The sequence below is a fragment of the Petromyzon marinus genome, chromosome 1 (genome assembly GCF_048934315.1).
Source record: "Petromyzon marinus isolate PM22_M1 ecotype Great Lakes invasive population chromosome 1, UKy_Petmar_22M1.pri1.0, whole genome shotgun sequence".
Taxonomy (NCBI): domain Eukaryota; kingdom Metazoa; phylum Chordata; class Hyperoartia; order Petromyzontiformes; family Petromyzontidae; genus Petromyzon; species Petromyzon marinus.
This window is the reverse complement of record NC_133667.1, coordinates 9,321,165-9,342,160: the sequence shown is the minus strand read 5'-3', so window position 1 is coordinate 9,342,160 and position 20,996 is coordinate 9,321,165. Positions and strand designations below refer to the sequence as shown.

At 43.0% G+C, this 20,996-nt stretch overlaps 1 protein-coding gene across 1 annotated transcript; it reads left to right on the top strand.

The window, feature by feature from the left end:
- The first annotated feature begins 937 nt into the window (after nt 1–937).
- Nucleotides 938–20,583, top strand: TXN (thioredoxin). Its single transcript, XM_032958234.2, has 5 exons — nt 938–1,089; nt 13,755–13,859; nt 17,476–17,535; nt 18,514–18,579; nt 20,028–20,583. Exons 1-5 carry the CDS (start codon nt 1,063–1,065, stop codon nt 20,088–20,090), a joined length of 321 nt encoding a protein of 106 aa, XP_032814125.1. The 5' UTR covers nt 938–1,062; the 3' UTR covers nt 20,091–20,583.
- The last annotated feature ends 413 nt before the right edge of the window (nt 20,584–20,996 follow it).

Genomic DNA, 20,996 nt, shown 5'->3' with positions numbered 1-20,996 from the left:
GGGATGACACGCAGGTAACTTGGCCAGGGATGACACACAGATAACTTGGCCAGGGATGACACGCAGGTAACTTGGCCAGGGATGACACACAGATAACTTGGCCAGGGATGACACGCAGGTAACTTGGCCAGGGATGACACACAGATAACTTGGCCAGGGATGACACACAGATAATTTGGGCCAGGGACGACATACAGGTAACTTGGCCAGGGATGACACGCAGATAACTTGGGCCAGGGATGACACGCAGATAACTTGGTCAGGGATGACACGCAGTGGGATGCAAGTCAAACAACAACAACAACAACCACAAGAAAACTTAGATTAAGGCCATCAGTCTATCTCCGTACTACAACAAAACAAGCATGTCCAAACCAAAAAAAAGTTTTCGAAATCACCAAAAAATAAAGCCATAATTGCAATGTAACAGTGATCACAGGGACTGTGACCGAATTTTTACAATAAACTACATAAATAACATGTAACACCAAATCCTAGAGCCATAGCTGGCTGCATGAGTTACTCCACAACAACAGAAGCATCAGTCGGAGTATCACATTTTTCAATGCACCTTTAAGATCAGCACGCTAAATAAAAAAACATGTGGTTGGCATGTGGTTGGCACAACCTTAGGTTAACGTTCTATGTATGTTGAGCTTCTTTCGCACAACCCTGCTAATCGGAGCTGCTCGGAAAGGACATAAAAACTAAACACACACAAAAACGATGGCAAGTGGTTGGCGCAACGTTGCTGGGTCAACTTTGTCTTTGTCTTTTTGTGGGGTGGTGCTGGTGGGGGCGTGGCGTGAAGGGGTGGACGGGGCGGGGCGTGAGGGAGTGGACGGGGCGGGGCGTGAGCGGGCGTGGCGTGAAGGGGGCGTGGTGTGGGCGTCGTCCTATCCCTCCCACCCACGCGGCGCTCCGCTATAAATACCGCGCGCGCTGTCGATTCTCCTCTGCCGCCTTCTCCATTCGCTCATCGCAGTATCCGGTCGACCCCCCCTCACCCCACAACATCTCCTGCTCGTGCGTCACTTCCGCTCGTCTCGCGCCGCTGTCGCCATGGGTGTCACGAAGCTGACTAACAAGGCAAGGCACCACCCCTCCCTCCCTCTCCTCTCCTCCCAACACCGTGTGCGTCTCTCTGTTGGGTGTCGTCTGTGAGTCGCCCTCGAGTTGTTGAGCGAAAGGCGAAGCCTGTGTTGGGTGGTTATAATCTGCGTCTCTGCCTTACCCCCTCCACACACACCCAGCCATCGACGCCGCATTGCGTCGCGGTATCACCATTGGTCGGGGTGTTTCCCTCATCCGCGTGTAAATTTTTTTTTTATTTAAAATTAAAATGTTAATAAGTAATTTATAGTCCGCGGGTTCGGCGTTGATTGGTGAGAACATTATCCACATGCAAAGACGAGGGGGGCGCCCCCCCTATCCCTCGCCACGCGGGTGCGAATCGTTGGGTTGCTGGAGGTTTGTTTCACGATGGGCCTTGACTGTTTCGAATCTAAAACTATTAACTTTTTAACAACAACAAAATTCACCGGGTAAGTGTTCGGCGGCGAGCTTACACGGCTCTTTTTTTATTGTCGTCAGAGGCGACTTTGCCGTTACAAAATGATGGCTCGGGCGAAGTGGCTCGTCGTGTGGAAATGTATAGCAGGCGAATACTGTAAAACGCATGTTTCTAAAATGTGGAGGGAAAATCCTGCCCCCCCCACCATGACACGGATGGAAGTCCACTAGGAGAGAGAGAGACTCAAATATGAATGATAAATACGACTGCAAATAGTTATTCTTAGCTGCCAGATTTTATTGATGTCGCGGACCTGATGGGAAAGTGATTCGCATAACGGTAAAGATTCGTCTCAGGCCACCCGTGGTTTAAGCAAATCACGAAATACGCCGACCCTGTCTAATCATTCCCATGTTGAACTTTGGTCAAACAAACTCCATGCCTTTTTATAAAGTGAATTTAGCCGGTCAAGTGAGTTTGGCTATACTTGACCACGCCACCATAACAAGTTGCCTCGCTTTAATCGTACACGTGAGGGAAAAAAAAAATGTTTAACTGGATCCTTAACAAAGCACGGGAGATGTGGATACTAAATGCACAGGGGAAAAAAATATTGTGTTCAACTGTAGCTACGAATGTTTCAATTGAAAGCTTTCGTGACTGCAGGGATTAATATTCTTGGTTTTGTCGGTAAAGTGACGTAGAAGGGAAATACTTTTTTTATTATTTCCCTTCGTGATTTTTACCGAAAAAAAACAAGAATATGTGGCTACGAACACCAAACCATGGAGTATGTAGCGCCGCATTGCTTAAAATATAAATTTGAAGTGTGCGAGTGGGTGCCTACAATTCACCCACATGCAAAGCAATAAAAATGTCTTAATCACACAATTTGAACCTCCAATATCTGCACTTCAATGGCCATATGAAATCATCACCACACCTGTCAGTGAGCTGAAGGGTGGGAGGGACGGTGGGAGGGACCCCAGGACTGACCAGGCTAATATTAGCAGTCTTGATCGGGTGATTCACGTTCGGCGTGGTATGGTGATGGTCACCTAAATCAAATGCCACACGTCGTGCTGGGGGGAGTGTGTGGTATCGATGACGTCTCTTTTAGCCCGAAGTGAAAATTAGTCGAAGTGAAAACTAAAAACTAAGCTTTTTTTATTTTACCAGGACAGGCACATGAATGATAGCTCAACGAAGTGGCTTATCGCGTGGAAATTTATAGCGGCCAAAACACTAAACGCATGTTGCAAAATTTGGAGGGAAAAAAACCAGGACCTGGATGAAAAATCCACGTGACCAGCCTAAAGCCCAGAGCCAGACTCATGACTGCCTCACCAGACTTGGATGTAAACCACCAAGAATGGAGGGGAGAGTCGCAAGGCAATACGCTCAAGCAAGCTTTTTGATGGGGAAGCTTCTGAGTGAATTACATGTGTAAGGCTTTTAGGGGGTAGGTTTGACTTCTTACATAACGATGTACGTGACAACACTGTATAAAAACGATTCTTGGCTCTTTCGGTGATGTCGCGTAGAAAGGAAATAATATGAATCACTGCAGTCACGAAAGCTTTAAACTGTATAAACACTTATGCAGTAACCGCTTGACTTGACGGTAAATGTGACCTAAGCGATTGTTAGAAACCCGTGTTTCAGCAAAACTTCAGCGATTGAATAATGGGACTGCTGTTTCTGAGACCCCAGTGCGTTGAAATGGGTTTACAGTGTTTGCCTAAGACTCCAGTTTGCATTGAAGTGTCTGATATTCCGGTGTCTGAATGAGATCCCAGTGTTTTGAAAGAGACCACGATGTTGGAACAGAACTCCTCTGTTAAAAATGAGACGGCACTTCTCTCTATTGCGCGTTAAAATACAATTGCGCTTCAGAGATCCTTTGGGACAGCAATACTATAATTAAATTACAATACTTTAATGGGGCGTCAGATTTTCGAGATGTTAACTACCTCGCTTGGTATACAGGAGGTCGTGGGTTCTATCCCGACCCTGACGCCTGTGTATTTGGAGTTTTCATGTTCTCCATGTGGTCGTGTGGATTTATCTCCGGGTCCCCTGATTTTTCCCCTCCACTTATACAAACATGTGTTTTAGAGTACAGTATTTGGCTGCTGTACATTCCCACATGTTTTAGGCACCTCGTTGAGCTGTCATTTGTGGCCAGGTCGCTTCCGAAAAGGCTACTGTATATAACTCGGTGGGCCTTGCCTGGTAAAATAATAAAACAATAGTATTAGTTTTTATCCGTAGGTTGGTACACAAGTTCCTTCAATTATTTCGATTCCTGCCATGGTCTATGAATGTTGTGTGGTCATTAATAGCATCTATCCAAAGGGAGTTGCTTGCTGTAGACTCTAAAGACCCTGTTGTAGATTTGAAAATCGTGGGATATCGTGACACTCATGCCACAGCCCAAATGTGGAAATGTCATAGCTTTGGCAAACGATTATAACTTTAGCACTTGGGTATTTACAATCATTGCAAGTGTACCTTGTAAGATAGGTAACGTGTCATTGGCCATGTACGGTAGTTAAAATGAAGGTGTAAATGTTTTGGCACACCTTATCCCGGGGTGTCTTGTGCATTTACTGCCATTTAGGTTTAAATTGCGCTTTCTGTTGAGGTGGGATGACTGTGCACTATTACTCGGAGATGGGCGGGGAGGGAGGGGAGGAAAGAGAGTGGGGAAGGCAGAAAGCACTACTGTTGCCTGAGCTACCTTGGAAGGCTCGGATAGGGTCCTTCAGCATGTAAGAATGGCCCTTGCCGTTTAGAGCGGAGTTGTCTGGGTCCCAGCACCTACTGTACCAGGCTCACGGAAGAACCCTCCACCCCTGACTGTACCACATCGACAAGTGACATCTTCAACACTGTGTGGAGCCCTGTGCACATGGGCAGGAAGAGCGGACAGGCCCTCGACGGGAAGCCATTCAAAACGACGAAGCTATGTTTTACTTTACCAGGTAAAGCCTACTGAGCTACATAGTTATTTTTCAGAAGTGACCTGGCCACAAATGATAGATCAACGACGTGGCTTGTCATGTGAAAATGTCTCGCAGCCAAATGCTCTAAACAGATTGTAAAGAGAAAAACAGCGGCACACACGGGAGACAGATGGAAAAGGAGACGGAGACATTGAGAGACAGATGGAGCAAAGCAGAACTGTAGAGAGGCACAAAAAATATAGAATTTTGGGAGCAGGTACATAGTCCAGTGGTTAGTACATTTCACTATGTATCCAACAACGTTTTAGCTATGGGATGACAATGGCATTGGGCAAACAACCCAATTCTGAGAAATTGTCTGCTAATTACTTAATTGGGATTATGTAGTCTTCCCCACCTCACCACTGCGAAAACCTGAGGCTTTCCTGGGTAAATAATAATAACTGCAATTGTGTTTTTAACACCTTGTGTTTATGCACATGGGTTTATTTTCCCATTTAATAATAGTTTAAGCAAACGCCAAAAATGGTAACATCATTGGTGATGAGCGATCTATCTCGTGTCCTGCCACCATAGTCACATGTTTAAATTTTGACTTAACTTTCGCGACTGCAGGAATTCATATTCTTTGGTTCTTTCGGTAAAGTCCAAAGCTTATCAAGTAGAGGGAACATGACATGGCCCATTCAGTGGCCCTGGCAAAGGTCCTACATGGTTGCTCGTGACAACATTGCAAAAAAAAAAACACTGGTACTCAATGTTTTTATCAAACCGATTTGCAAAAGTCTTTACCTTCACTGCACTAAAATAAAGGCACGAGTTTTTCTCTGGATCGTCGGGGCGATTTTAAGTGGTGGGTGCCTTTTATTCAGTGTGTGTATAGTTTAGTTCGCTCCATTGGCCAAGATGTAAAATTGTTCAAAGATGCTCACCGGCGTGATTTTGTGCATATCAGGAGTGGAAGAATCGTGTCTAATAAATTAATAGCCCACCCACCCCTTTTTCACTTGACTTTTGTTCCTCTTCCCTTGCCTTCACTTCCCCATATAAGAACCTGCAACTCCTGCCCGCAGTCCCTACATGAGTGGGGCAGCTGAGCCCAATCTCCTCCCGTTCCCAGAACCCAGGAGCGTTGAGTTCGGAATTTGGTCTACGGAATGTCTGTAACCCCCCTCCCTCCGCCACCTTATTACGGTTCGTCACTCTTACCGGGCTGTTATCAAATTAAAAAAAAAGAAATTAATAGCTGCATCACGCCTACTTAATACACAACTGTTGTGAAGAAATAAAAATCGTTGTAATCTGTGTTATGGCGTTTACGCCAAGGCTGTAATTATAATATATATTGGGGGTCGACACATCCCCCTCAATATTAAAATATGCTCAAAATGCCCCCCCCCCCCCCCCAATATATTGCCATAAAATAGATTTCTGTTTATATGATTGTGGTTATGGTTGTACTTTATTAATCCCTAATTTCTGCCATGACATACAATGAAACAAGAAAAGGTAAAAAAGAAAAAACAGAGCAATGTAATACAATACACTATTAGACATTATTGTAAAAAAAAAAGTCCATCTCACGTGTTAGTGAGTTTTTAAAATTATTTTAGCAGAAAATGGCAGGAAATTCGTTTTGAAATTTATATTGTTTTTCTGGGGGGGTGACTCCCAGACCCCCTGGAAGATTTGTTCCCCCCGCAATGTTGACTCCATGGCTACGGCCTTGGTTTGCGCTACACGCGTTGTGCGATCCTTGTAAGATGTCTCTTGTTCTTAATTCTCGGCTTGTTTCCTGCCTCTGTTGTAAAGCGCTTAATGTGGAAAAAAAAATTAATCTGCTAATTCTTAGGTGGTGTTTGTACGATCGGTTTGATTTCTCTGGAGGTGCAATTAGATAGCATTAGGTGCCGTTTGGTGCCATTTATATAGCAGAAGCATTTTAAAAGTTACGTAGTTATGAAGTATATTATTGTTGGCAAGAAGCCCCCTTCGAACCTGGAAAAGTTTGGCCAACAATATATACAACACACCCATTTATGATTCGGACAGTCAAAGCACCTTTGATTAGCACAGTTGGCTATGTACATTGTAAAAGAAGTTCAACAGATATTCAAGTAAAAACAGACATTGTGACACAAGGTATAATCCACCTTTTCAAATTTAACTCCACTTATCGAGTGACGCTTTGTTCCTGAAAGGTATTAAGGTCAACCAACCAACCAACAATTTCAGTTCTATCAGCACTTAAGTGTTTTTGTCTCCTTGGTTTTTTGCCAAAGGTCGTTTCTACGATGAGCTCTTGCCTGCTTGTACAGTATATAGTTTATCGAACCAGTTATTCTAAAACCTCAAGATCGTTCAGATTCCATTGAGACATCCGTCAGTATTTATTTGTTTTAAAGACCAGCTTTAGCACTGAACGGCTATGCAGGGAAAATAGAAATAAGGACAAATAACATTTGGCAAAAAAAATGTTTTTATTATAAAGGCAAATCCAAGCTGAAATGGTCTGTGGCCCGACAAATAAAGCGCGAGTGACCGTGGTGAAACTTATTTCTCTGCATCAGTGTTCTTCACTTTCACCGATAAGACATGAGATTTGTGTATTGTCGGGGCCCACTTAAGGCTGACAGTGGCCTGCGAGTCTTGCAGTGATGAACATCGCCGCTCTACATCGTCCCCTCGAAGCACTAATTTACTTTGTCCATTGATGTCTCCCAATGCTTTAATCCCCATCGAGAAGAACTTGCCTCACTGTCCACATCCATGATTCACAGCACTCATGAATTGCTTAATTGTAACAAGATCTATGCTGCTAGTTTTTCCTTAACTGTTGGAAAAATGTGAGGCACTGGCGATGTGGGTTGTCCAGATAAAAAAAAATATTTTGCAGATTTCTCCGACTAAAGATTTTTTTTTTCATTTTTGAGTTGAAATAAACAGTGACTCCATACACCTTACCAGAGGTTATAAGCCTATTCTTTTTCCATAAGCCTCTTCAAACATTACAGACTTGCTATGGAATGTGTTAATCATTTAAGACAATGGTCTATAAATATTTATTGTTGGAGCACTTCCTATGTTAGTCCCCATATCCTTTTAATAATAATGATTTGTTATGTTTGGTATTCGTGCCATTCTTACAGCACAAGACTGAGTTGAGGTGTAAGATTTAATAGATAAATACAGTTACCTTACTAAGCGGAGATTTTTTTTCAATGCGCTTTTTACATAATTTTAAATGACGTGTGAATAATTTTTCAAAGTTATCCATTGTGAAAGCAGCTGGTGCTTATTTTTGGCTAATACGTCCACGGCTGTTGGCCTCAAGCCATGAACTTCTTGCAACAAGCGGAAAATGGCTCGGCCATAACCGCAAGAAATGCGACCGTGGCAGTACAGTCTCTGTGGTGGAAAACCCCAACACACTTTGCGTGTGTGTACCAAAAACAAAAAAAATACAAGCTGGAGTTCATAACAGCAATTGTGAAGAACAAATAGCCACGGACCTGCTTAAATACACATTTGTTAGCCTGGCCGCTAATACAGACTGCACTTAAGCAAACAATACAAAACTCTATGGGACGGACCTTTATTATACAATACAAAAAAGCTTTGTGGCAGAAGGATTGATTGACACATTTTAATTAAGTCTAGCCCCTGAAATAAAGAGCTGGATTTCTAAGCAAACATCACCCCTAATCATGGTGACTACACAAAATGTATACAAAAAACTGACAAGCTAGTCCATGAAGGGATCTTGTTATTTTTATTGTGAATGACAATGTACCCATTCTTTGAAAGCAGATGGGTTTTTGTGTATATTCTCTCAAGGCACATTTGGTAGGTTTTTGCATTATCAAGTTAGGTTTTCTGGCAAATTATTGGTGAAATAACAAAATTGTTGGAGAAGCGAGTGCTCACCGAATCGGTGGTAATACGATTGCATGTATGGGGATGCATTCCCGACAGCGTTTATTTCTTTCTACGAGGGCTTCATTGTTCGTTAATATCACTAATAATACAGATGGTAAACATTTTAAAAATGTTTTTTTTATTATAAAAAAAACATTTTTTGTGTTACTCAACAGTTCATCCACCTGATGATGCTCACGACCCACAGCCACCTAACGCTCACCTGCCCCGACACGCTTTACCTGCATTTTATTAACATCTAAATGTGATTATGCTTTTCCTCGACACTTTGATCACATTTCCAGCACTAACGCTTGCAGTCCTTTTTGCAGATATTATGGGGGTCTTAGTTGCTCACGAAAATACGTGAAAATAAGGCACAGGGGGAGACCACGGACGAGTAAACACACATTGGTGGGTGCTTTTGTTTTATATGGCGAGTTCTGCTTGGCTTACGCCGCAGTAGCAATGTTAACTCCCTCGCCTGGTATACAGGAAGTCGTGGGTTTGACCCTGACGCCCGCTGAATATTTGGAGTTTGCTTGTCTCTCTCCCCTTGGTCGTGTGCATTTTTCTCCGGTTCCTCAGGTTTTTCCCCTCCCACATTTAGAAGCATGCAGTTGGTTTGGCTGCAATTTGAATTTCCACATGCCGATAAGCCACTTGTTTTGCGCTATCATTTGCTATGGCCAGGTTGCTTCTGAAAAAGAGCTACGAAGCTGTGGGGCCTTAATTAGTCAAATGTATATATTTTTTTTAAATAGACCTTGAGTGTACATCGCTCTTATTGCCTGAGCGAATGCACACAAATGGTGGTGTGTGTGCATTTTCTCAGGACTGCGCTCTCATTCATAAGCACTTTTTAGATTTTCTTAATTGTTTTAGTAAAAAAGTTTATCCACGAAACACATTCAAACGGGGTAGTGCAAAGAGATGGTCTTCCGGTACTGTGAACTCGTTAACCAGAGGTTGATTCCATACCATGGCTAACATCAATGGCGAATTAAAGCTGAACTAGTACTGGGGTGTCCTCCTCAAACCTACTGTGACCAGCATGGAGAGCTATGCAACAGCAGGATACTTTAATCTAGCATTGGATTACAAGAGGCTGACAGTCCTTACAAAGGCTCACGACTGTTTTTCAGGAGTGCCCTACATTGGGATGAATGCTTTGTAGGATGAAAATTATGTATCTGGACAATACAGTACGTACTGTCAACTGTTGCAGTCGGTCAGGCAATTTATTTAATCTTACCAGCTTGGAGCTATTTTAGCGAGACTACAATTACGAGAAAAAATGGTTCAGTGTTGAGTGCACAGGCCATAGACTGGATAAATACATGTACTTCCAGTTAGAGTTGGCTGTTGTGGTTAAACTCTGGTATTTTAAGAATTTGCTTTTTTTTTGCTGTGGTGTAAAATGCATTCCATGAGTGATTTTTTTTAACCAAATCAGCACAGTGCGTAGGTTGAACCAGTCTAAAATCGAGCATTCTTGACACCGTAAACATTGCTATTTCCTGACGTGTTAAGATATTCGCAGGGGCACTCGAACAATTCGTTATTTTTAATTGACACAATTGATTCCATAAGTTCACTAAGCAGACACACTACACTTTTTTTCTTCTTAAGAAAAATTGTACATTAGTTGACTGTCAAATATGGGGAAAACATCAACATGCAGGCTCGCTGTCTTTCCAACGAAGTCTGTTCCTTGATTGAGTAATAGTAAAACGGCTTCAGGGTTAAAATTCAGAACCTTAAGTGGTGATGATTCATTGTTTTCACGTGAGAACATCAGTCCCCTGAAAAGACACTCAATCGCCGGGCCATTACCAACCCACACCCCAGAAATGGCCGCTCTTATTATGCCCAGACGACAGAGGGCGATGCCCAGCCCTTTCTGAGACCGCTTCAGCATATAGGTGGACATGCTTCTTGAGTTAAACGGGGCAACACATTAGTGTTTCTATTATTGCGAATGCTGCGAAGAACCAAATGGAGCGTGCCATTTTTGTGTGTGTTAACGCTGGGGTTGTTGTTTTACCACCATCTCGTCCAGCACTTCCCGTGCCAGGGAAATGCAAGTAATTGCATCGCGCCGTGACGTTGCGTTTTCCGTGATGATGGGAGCATCTGATTAACCCTGTAATTAACCGATCCCACAGCGTCAGACGCTTGTTGGTTAAAAAACAAATGGCTGGGTGTCTCTAGGGAATATGATTCCTGTGTCATCACACTTCCCACACTGCTGCAATGGTTAGCACACTGCATTGCAAATCCGGCGATCTGAGTCAAAACTAAAACTATTGAAACGATTTATTTTACCGTGTAAGACCCACTGTGCTATATAACTGTTTTTCAGAAGCGACCTGGCCACAAAGTGGCTTATGTGGAAATATATACCAGCTAAACGCATGTTGCCAAATATGGAGGGAATAGCAGGACACGGATAAAAATCTACGTGACCACGGGGAGAGAACATACGAACATACAAACTCCAAATACAGATATGGTCCGACTTACGATGGCGATAGCGATACGACAAAATTGTAAAATATTTTAAATTTTGCGCGGCAGGCAAACGCAGCAGCGTACGAGGTACGATATTGTACGTTGGACCGCTGGCGGGATGTACGCATCTCCCGCCCTTCTATTAAATTGCAGTTCATATAGGTAGGCTAAGTATTTACCTTGTTTTTTTTACTTTACATTTTACTGTGCAATACAGTATTGTAATTAATAAATGCCTACAGTGTATAGTTTATACAGTACGGTACTGTAAATTGCTCTGTTTTGCTAAATTATCACCATTCTTTAAGACTCCTGGGTAGGCTAGGCCTTCTTCGACTTACGATATTTTTGACTTGCGATGGGGTCGTCGTAACGCATCTCCATCGCAAGTAGAGGACTACCTGTATACAGGAGTCGGGGTCGGGATCGAACCCACGATCTCCTGTATACCAGGCGAGGGAGTTAACATCTCCGCACTGGGCGCTTAGTCGGTCAACATTAGTGACTAACATCTGAATTGGTGCTGGGCCTCCCCTGAGGCTTACTCTGCCTTAAGATTGAATACCCGGTGCAGTGTGTAAATATTTGCGCTTGAGTAATATTGGCTCCACCACCCCCTCCATACACTTCTGGCCTTTATAGGTGTTTCCTTACAGCACGGCCTGTGTAGGTTATATGGGAGGTATTTGTGTACGGGAGCCCATTTGTTTACCGCCATTTATGAACATGCAATGATATGTTGCATTGTGACTTATATTTGGGACAGCTGTGGGGGTTTGTGATCAAGGCTAATTTTCATTTTGTGAATGATTTTCTGTTGTCCTGCCTCCAAATTGATTTTGACATTTGTATAGCCGCCAAATGTTAATATTTGACGGTGGTGACACTAAAATTCACGTACGAGGTTTGCAATCTAATTGCAATACAGCAGGTGTTTTATGTACAGAGACACAGGGGAGCTGGTGTAGAACAGGAATGTTATGTATACAAAGGGATATTATGCACAGCAGTGATGTAGGTTATGCACAGCTGAATCGTAAGGGTGGTTTTGTAACGCATGAGCGTTATGTACTGACATGTTTTTTTTTAGATTGAGCAGAAGGGCCGAGTTGGCCAGGAGGTTGTGAGACAGGTGAAGCTTGCACAGTTTTTGAATGTTACCACTTTCTACTCCGCTGGTGAGATATTAACTTCCTCGCCTGGTATACTGGAGGTCGTGGGTTCTATCCCAACCCTGGCGCCTGCATATTAGGGGTTTGCATGTTCTCCCCATGGTCGTGTGGGTTTTTTCTCTCCCGGTTCCTCCTGGTTTTCCCTCCCCATTTAGAAACGTCTGTTTTCGAGTATTTGGCTGCAATAAATTTCCAGATGATAAGCCACTTCGTTGAGCTATCATTTGTGGCCAGGTCGCTTCTGATGAAAGAGCTTACTGCATATAGCTCGGTGGGTGTTGCCTGGTAAAATAAAACAATTCTCGTTTTATATTTATAGTATGTATGGGTTTTTTCCAAGTTCCACTGACACTCTCTTTATAATCATTGATGAAGTTGCACAATGGACCTTTCTGAAAGAGTATCTTTTCATGTATAAATAATGGACTTCGTTCACATTACAAATGATGTACATACATTTGAAGCTTTCGTGACTGCAAGGATTCATACTCTTAGTCACGTAGGTAAAACAAATAAAAATAAAATAAACAATTAAAACACGACGTTTCAGAGGCAACGCAAGCTTCTGTCTTCAGGTGGGACCAGTCACAGCCAAAATCGCTGCACCAAGTGGCGAGGCTCTGGGAACCTCGCGCTTAAATACAGGTTAAGGTAGGGGGGGGCGTGTGGGAGGGGCCATGTAGGCGACTTTAGTGGGGTGCGGAGCTGAGTTAATCCGTCTTTTGTTGTGTAGAGGGTGCGGGGGATGGGTCACTGTGTGTGCAATATGAACGGAAAGAGGCTCTGCCAGGCTGTGCTGTAAGGGGAGGCAGTAGAAAAAAGGAAAATAGAAAAGTTCGGCAATAATATGTTCGGTATACCACTGCTTGAAATTGCTGTTAGAAATTAGCGTTTGGTATGATTTAAAACGTCTCTTCAGTAGTTGCTTAATTCGAAACCATCCTCTCGGTTGAAGTAATGCCTGTGTTTGTATTTGTTGTGTAGAGGGTGCGGGGGATGGGTCGCTGTGTGTGTGTGGGGATGAGTTAATCCGCCTTTTGTTGTGTGGAGGGTGCGGGAGATGGGTCACTGTGTGTGTGCAATATAAACGGAAAGAGTATCGGCCAGGATGTGCTGTAAGGGAGCAGTAGAAAAAAGAAAATAGAAAAGTTCGGAAAGAATATGTTTGGTATACCACTGCTTGAAATTGCTGTTAGAAATTAGTTAGCATTGGGTATGATTCAAAACGTTTTTCCAGTGGTTGCTTAATTTGAAACCATCCTCTCGGTTGAAATTACGCCTGTGTTTGTATATCTGAATGGTTTCGTGGACAAATCTTTGGTGATAACCTGTCGGTTTACAAAGAACCTTGGTATGGGAAAAGACATGAGATTGTCTTTTCCAATACCTATTGAATCATGACCTTCAATTCTAACAATTCATTGTGTCGAGGAGGGGAGTACATATTACATCCCTACTATAAGGATCTTTCAGATGTAGGTGGAAAGGCAGTGCCTGCAAACATTTGGCTGCAAGAAGTCCCAAATTTTGACTTCTGCTATCAACATAGGTCGCAATCCTCTGTAACAAGCATACAAAGTTGAGCTCCTAATGAACACCCAAGTGCTCCAAATAGGCCGGCTGCCTGGTGGACCTGATTGATCGGCTGCTCTTTTTATCTTTTTACAGGAGGAGTACAAACAGGTTCTGGAGCAGAACAAGCACAAGTTGGTCGTAATCGATTTCTCGGCCACATGGTGTGGTCCGTGCAAGATCATCTCTCCAATCTTTCATGTGAGTGTACATTTTGGCTTTTAGAATAATTAACACATTTGAGGGTGGTCTCCATGAAGGGGCTCAACAATGTTGGGCAACTAATCCAGCATCTTCTGAGGTCATGGGTTAAAGCTTTTGTCATATTTTTCAATTTAAAGCTTTCGTGACTGCAAGGATTCATCTTCTTTGTTTCTTTCGGTAAAGTCACGTAGAATGAGAATAAAATAATAAATTAATAAAATTAATAACACAATAAAATTCTCACGACGTTTCGGCCACAACGCAAGTGGCCTTCTTCAGGTGAAAGGAACAGACCTGTCGGGACGACAGAGCTTCAATGAACGTTGTTAAGATTTGTAGTGTCTTTTAAGCTGGTTTAGAGAAGTGAGGCACCTTGACAAAGGGGTTTACATATAAAACAGGAGAATTTAGCATTGAAATAGCTGAGTGATTAGCTTGTGACTGGTCATAGAAATAGCCATGTTAAAATCATGACGAGTCACAAGCTAATCACTCAGCTATTTCAATGCTAAATTATCCTGTTTGATATGTAAACCCCTTTGTCAAGGTGCCTCACTTCTCTAAACCAGCTTAAAAGACGCTATGAATCTTAACTTTGATTGAAGCTGTCGTCCCGATAGGTCTGTTCCTTTCACCTGAAGGCCACTTGTGTTGTGGCCAAAACGTCGTGAGAATTTAATTGTGTTATTTTATTAATTTATTATTTTATTCTCATTCTACGTGACTTTACCGAAAGAACCAAAGAAGCTTTTGTCATGTTTCTGTTTGTCAGGAGGTTCATATAATGGCTGTGTCAGATGCCCAAAACTAGAATTCAGCTCTGGGACTTCAGATTCCACATTTGGCCGCAATGTTATTGGCTAGTTTATAAAGCCTGTTTTTGCCAGGCAAAAGTTTTAAATAAATACAATAATTAACCTGATATGATTTTTCTTTTTACAAGTTTTATCTACGATCAGACACTTAACTACTACAAAAATATGTTTTTTCCACAAAATAACACTGAACTTCTTCCACCATAAATGATTAGGGCAACTTCCACATCAGGTTTTGTGCATCTGGAGTTTGAGCCGTGGGGCATGGGTGTGTCTTATGGGGGTTCATAATCACCACGTTAGGCTACTTGACCAGTGTTAGATTATTTTGCCGCTCTAAATGTCCATATAAGTCACTCCCTTGAGCTATCATTTGTGGCCAGTTTGCTTCTGAAAAAGAAGTCAATAGCTCGGTGGACTTTACCTGGTAAGATAAAAAAAAAAGTTGTTTTATATTTTCATTAGCGATTTTTGTTGAGATGCTTGGACATCTTCGCACTCTGTTGTGTTTTCTTGTCTCCAAAAATAACCTCTTCTGACTCCAGTCGTAATAAACGACTTCCACCACAGGTGGTGACTTGCGTCCTTTATTTAGTGATGACTGCCCGACTTCGCACTCCCTTTCTAGATGGTCACCCTAGCTCTCTCGCTCCGCATGCGCGTGCTCACTGCCTCGCGGCTTCCCTCGCTCTCTCTCCCGCGCACCGCTCGTTGACGGCGCGCAATGAGAGAGGGGGAGGGCTTCGGCCCACGTGGCCGGTGGCGTGACGAGATGGCGGAGATGCAGTCCGGACTCCAGGCTCCCACTCCGACCTCGAGTCCCTCCCCCTGCCTCTCCTTATAGCCCTTTCGGTGGAGCCAAGCTCCGCCTCTAACCACGCCCCCCCTCCCCTCAGAACCTTCCCGATTGGTTCCCGCATATACCCACAAGCTCCGCCCATTAACTTTGGCCCAGATGGTACCGTTAGCTCTGATTGGCTACGACTGATGCATCGGTGCCTATGCAGCCCTCCGTCGCCCGTCGGTGCTCTCTCATTACACTTACAATACTTTCCACGCCTATCGTCTTTTTGGAATGTTCGTTGTAACGTTCTGACCTGCCCCTGCTGGACACTCATGAAAGAGCTTTATAGCTCATCGGATTCCTCCAGTATACATTCTGATTTTATTTTGTGTAATCCTGAAGGCATAGCATTGCCTCTACTATGGTTAAGGCTGAGGTACAAATAGGTTGTTGCACACGTGCAGCTGCAATTGGCATGTAACAATGCATCGATTATAGATATAAAAAAAAATCTTTCATTCAGGATGTATGCATTAAATTGTACGGGGTGAGAATTGATTATGTACGATTCGTACAACTTGTAAATAAATTAATGGAGCTAACGAAATCGATAAAAGCGAGACGGAACAAGGAAGACACACCCTGCGTGCTTTTTTATTCTCAAAATGGTTTCCAACATTCGTTTAATCGGCGGTAATAATGATACTGCTCGCACTCACTGGCAGAGCCAGTGGATGCGGAGCCAGTGGGGGGGTGGAGTGGCAAGTGCCCCCCCAATTATCCAATCGAAATCCCTAATTTCGATCGGATCATTGGGGTTTATATATATATATAAAAAGGGGAAATTTGTGAATATGTATGTCTGTTCGAAATGTTTAGCATACTTTCCAACATGCAACAAACTTGAAATTTGGCACGTGGGTAGTTTTCAGACTGTACACAATACAGAAAGTATAAAAATGAACTTTTGTATTTTGGGGGGGAGAGGGTACAATAATGAATATTATATATTGCACGGAAAGTGAGCGGTGACGTCACATCTGTGATGTCAAACGAATAACTCGTGTGGTGTGTGAACATCGCCACTGAGGGGACAAAGGTGGCCAGGCGTGGTGAATCCCGGGCGAAGCCGGGCAGTAAAGCTAATTAGTAATAAATCGACATTTTGCGACCCCCCCCCCCCCCCCCCCCCCCCCGCTGCCACTGTGTAGCATATTATTACTTGTCAGGGACTCTATGAGATGATAGGACAATAGTCTGAGTCCATAATTGGCAATAAGTCACGGCAAAGCGGTTATAAGCGACTCACAGAATTGTGCGCAGTTGCGTATACAGAGTCCACGACTTCCCTGAAGGCATTCACCTTCAGCGAGCGCGATGCCGATCACACAACGCGGTTCGAATTCTACCCTCGATCGATGGCAGCGCCATCGCCGCACATGTGTCGAATCAAAAAGCAAGGGACAAGTCCTTACTTACTAACAACTCCTATAATTTTTCATTGCTGGAGGGGTTGCCCCCCCCCCCCTACCTGTTAAATCCTGGCTCCGCCATTGCTCGAACCAGGTGCACAAGATGCATTGCATCCGTAGCACGCAATGAGACCATGGGGCTTAAATAAGCGGCTCTGCCTGGGAGAGGGAGTATCTTTGGCCGACAGGGCAAGGATGTTGAGGCAGGTCCTTTTGCCTCTGGTTGGGGAGGCAACTCGTTTTATAAATGTGGCCAGTTTTCCGTTTCATTCACATTGAATCTTCTACATGAAGATGACGGATGGAAAGAGCTCATTGCGTGAACGTTTTCAAGCTGGTATAAAAGTTGTTTATTTAAATTGTGACCCTCCCCCAGTATCGTGACGATTCGATTGAATTGCATATGTGTGGAGGGGTTTTGAATTTACATTCCTGTTAGCAATGTATTCACACAATTGGGTTATGGGAGCTGCTTAAACTTCCTCCATGCGATTGAAAAAACCCTCACTCGTGTCTCCCCCCCCTCCCCCACTTCTCTTTAGGCCTTTGCAAATGAGTACCACAACGTAGTGTTCTGCGTGGTGGACGTGGACGACGCTCCGGTGAGCATCTCCCGCCGTCTGTGCGGTTCGTGCAGTCGATTTAAACTGCGTGGTGCAAGGGGGTGAGGGCGGGGGGTCACCTAGATTTCAGGTCCAGCGGTCGGCTCGCTCGCGACGGACCAGGGCATTCACGGGAGCCCAGACGTGCAGAACCATCGAGCACCTTTTTTTACGCGCACTGCTCAAACCCCCTGTATGCAGAACGCACACAGCACGTATAGCATGTGCATATAGTACAGCACACCTAGCATGCAAATAGCACACCTATACCGTATAGCCATACAGTACATGTAGCACATGTACATATACGTACATGTGTTCAGCACCTACAAGTGGTACAGCACATGCATCTAGTGCATGCATACAGTGCCTATGTTATACAAACAGTCCACCCAGTGTTTATGTACAGTACATATATGATATTGCACATACTTAATATATGAAATGGCTTTTAAAGCGAGAGCCCTCTAAGACATGAAACAATCTCTTTTGTAAGGGGGGGACCTGTCATACAAAACACAGACTGATGGAAAACACTGGTGTATAAAAGTACAATCTCCTTAAGTCGGCTTGTAGCTGGGAACTGGGATATGAGATTTGTAGGTTGGCTTTGTTCGTTTTATGAAATACAATTTCAACTGCTGCATGTATGTGGCTTGACAATGTTTGGACATTAAAGTAACAACGGATGATCGTTTTTTGGATTGCAGTTTTAATTGCCAAACTCGGCATGTCCGATATGGTTATTTTTCCTCCGTTAGAGGCCCTGAGCATATCGTAGAAGTTCCACATTTTGTGTGGCAGGAAATGTTTTCGCTGTCTTCCTCAAAAGGTGCTAAGTCAACTCTTCTATTGAGAATGTGTGGACAACCCATTTTTTTATTGTGAGTGGAGTCGTCTGACAACAGCACTGGACTAACGTAATAGAGCTCTCGGTTAAGTAGAAACGTTTTTTTTCCCTATGTCACTTGTGTGCAGGATATTGCCGAGTTGTGTAACATCAAGGCAATGCCCACATTCATTTTCTTCAAAAACAACGAAAAGGTGAGTGGAATTATGCATCTGTTTTTTTTTTCGTAAATTTGGATTGTCTAGAGACGATTGTCTAGAGACGATCCAAAGGCTGGATCGGTCTATTGTTTCAATACCTTGCTGGTCTCGTCAAGAAACATGAACCATTACATTGCAAGCTCCGGTCATCCTTGCAGCAGCTTTTGGCTAGTCGTCAAACAAGGACGGTCACTGCATCGCGCGCCTTCAGATTTTTCTGCGGCCGTCTGGAATGCCGTTCCAATATTAGGAAGCCACTGGAGCTATGCACTTTTCCATCTAGATTGAAAACTCATTTCTTTAGAACTGCTTTTTTCTGTTGAGTTTGTCCTTCCCCCGCACATTTAGCTATGTAGGTGCAAAACAAGTTCTACATGCATACAAAGACACTTAAAGACTAGTCTCTCAGTCTTTTGCCACTAGATCTTGTCAAAGACTGATCTGTGTCTCTTTTTTAAAGATCTCACAAACTTAAAACTGATTTTATTGGTTTATAAACAACGCCACCTGGCCAGATGGACATATTAAGTATGCACTAAAACTTTTATGCTGGCACTTTGCATTCTATATCGAGGCTGTGTAGAGGCACTGTTTTGTTTTTTTCTTTTGAAGGAAGACAACTCCTGACATAAATTGCTGCTCCCTCTCGTAAATGCGTACCTTGGCTTTTATAATTCTAGATTTGAAGCTTTCGTGACTGCAAGGATTCATACTCTTTGGTTCTTTCGGTAAAGTCACGCAGGCAAAACAAAAGAAAACAACCAAATCAAATCACGACGTTTCGGAGGCAACACAAGCCTCCGTCTTCAGGTGGAACAGACATAGCAAAGTTCGCTGTCCCAGGGCTGTTCACCTGATGATGACTGTTTGTGTTACAGTCGAAACGTCGTGATAATTTTATTGTTTTATATATTATTTTATTGTTTCCCTTCAACGTGACTTTACCGAAAGAACTAAGAATATAATATAACTAGCCTTTATTATCACGAATCTTTAGAGTTGTGTTGGACAGCCCAGGACATATAGCCTCGCTACATACCTACAGAAACCAAAGTTGACCTGACCACAAATGATAGCTCAACGAAGTGGCTTATGTGGAAATGTATAGCAGCCAAATACTCGCAATGCACCTTTCTAAATGTGGAGGGGAAAAACCTGAGGACCTGGAGAAAAGACTACGACCACGGAGAACATGCAAACTCCACATATACAGGCATCAGGGTTGGGATCGAACCCATAACCTCCATATGATGCAACGTTTGGTGTCTGGGTTGCTCTTTTTTAATAATAAAATAATTTTCATTTTACGTTCGCATTACTCTTAACATCTGTATGTATCCATTATCAGTCTGCTACAAGGTTCTGTTAATAATAGCTTTTGAGGGTGCTTGTGACTGTGCCTAACCTGTTTTTTTTCCCCCCCTCCATCTCTCATTGAACAGGTAGGGGAGGTGATGGGTGCCAATAAGGATCACCTGGAGAAGACGTTAAAGGATCTGATGTAAATGTAACGAGTAAACTCAGCAGATTGCCTTCATTTTAATTATTTTTGCTTATTTTTCCAATAAAGACCATGATTTATTCTCTTCATATGGCACCAACAAGCTTCTGCTGCGAGAACAATTGAAGGAGCTTTAAAATTAAATAAAGCCGTTGAAAAAAAACGATGCTTAAATAACAAAACTCTTAACTGTGGAAGGTAGAAAGGCTTACTAAAGAGGTACATGTGAAGGTATCTTAAGACAGGAGTTTATCTGATATTTGCTGTAAATTCAATTTGAATAAAATGCTGTTGTAACCTCCGTGATAGGAGTTTTGGCTGTAGACATTTATGCACAGCTGACTGGTGCAGATTATGGATGAGACAAGTCTCAAATTAACACCTGGACTTATGAACAATTGTGTTTGGGCTGAGATTTCATTTTATTGATGGAGTATACATCTTAAGCATTTGAGGCTGTATGTGAAATTTAAAATAAAATGAATTTGGTAATCTGCTGTTGTCTTTGGATGGTGTATATGTTCTGCCCAGTGCTTAATTACAAGTGTGCTGTGTTTCATATAAGACTGAGATATTTTATATTTGGAAATCTCAGCAATGTAAAGTCGCGTGGTCTCAGAGCAGTACCCAGAAGATGTCGCATTTTCTGGGGTTACTGCACACCCACATTAAGTGGCCCATTTTAAACATGCCCTCCAAACAGTGTTCCGCTTCATGATGATTGAATGAGAGTAATCAGAACTCTACATGTGCTATGAATTAGAGCCATTGCCTGAAACGTCACATTTTCTCCTGTTAAGAAAGTGTTATCGACGAATGCAAGTTTTTGTCATTTACCCTTGTGCACCACCTGCCAAATGTATTCCTAAAGTATTTGCAACAGACATTACGGCTGGAATATGTATTAATG

What these genes read in the sequence shown, in the direction of transcription:
- TXN (XM_032958234.2), top strand. Translation starts at nt 1,063, where the DNA reads ATGGGTGTCACGAAGCTGACTAACAAG. An exon ending in TCACGAAGCTGACTAACAAG is followed by an intron (nt 1,090 to 13,754) that starts GCAAGGCACCAC and finishes ATCTTTTTACAG; the next exon opens with GAGGAGTACAAACAGGTTCT. An exon ending in TCTTCAAAAACAACGAAAAG is followed by an intron (nt 18,580 to 20,027) that starts GTGAGTGGAATT and finishes CTCATTGAACAG; the next exon opens with GTAGGGGAGGTGATGGGTGC.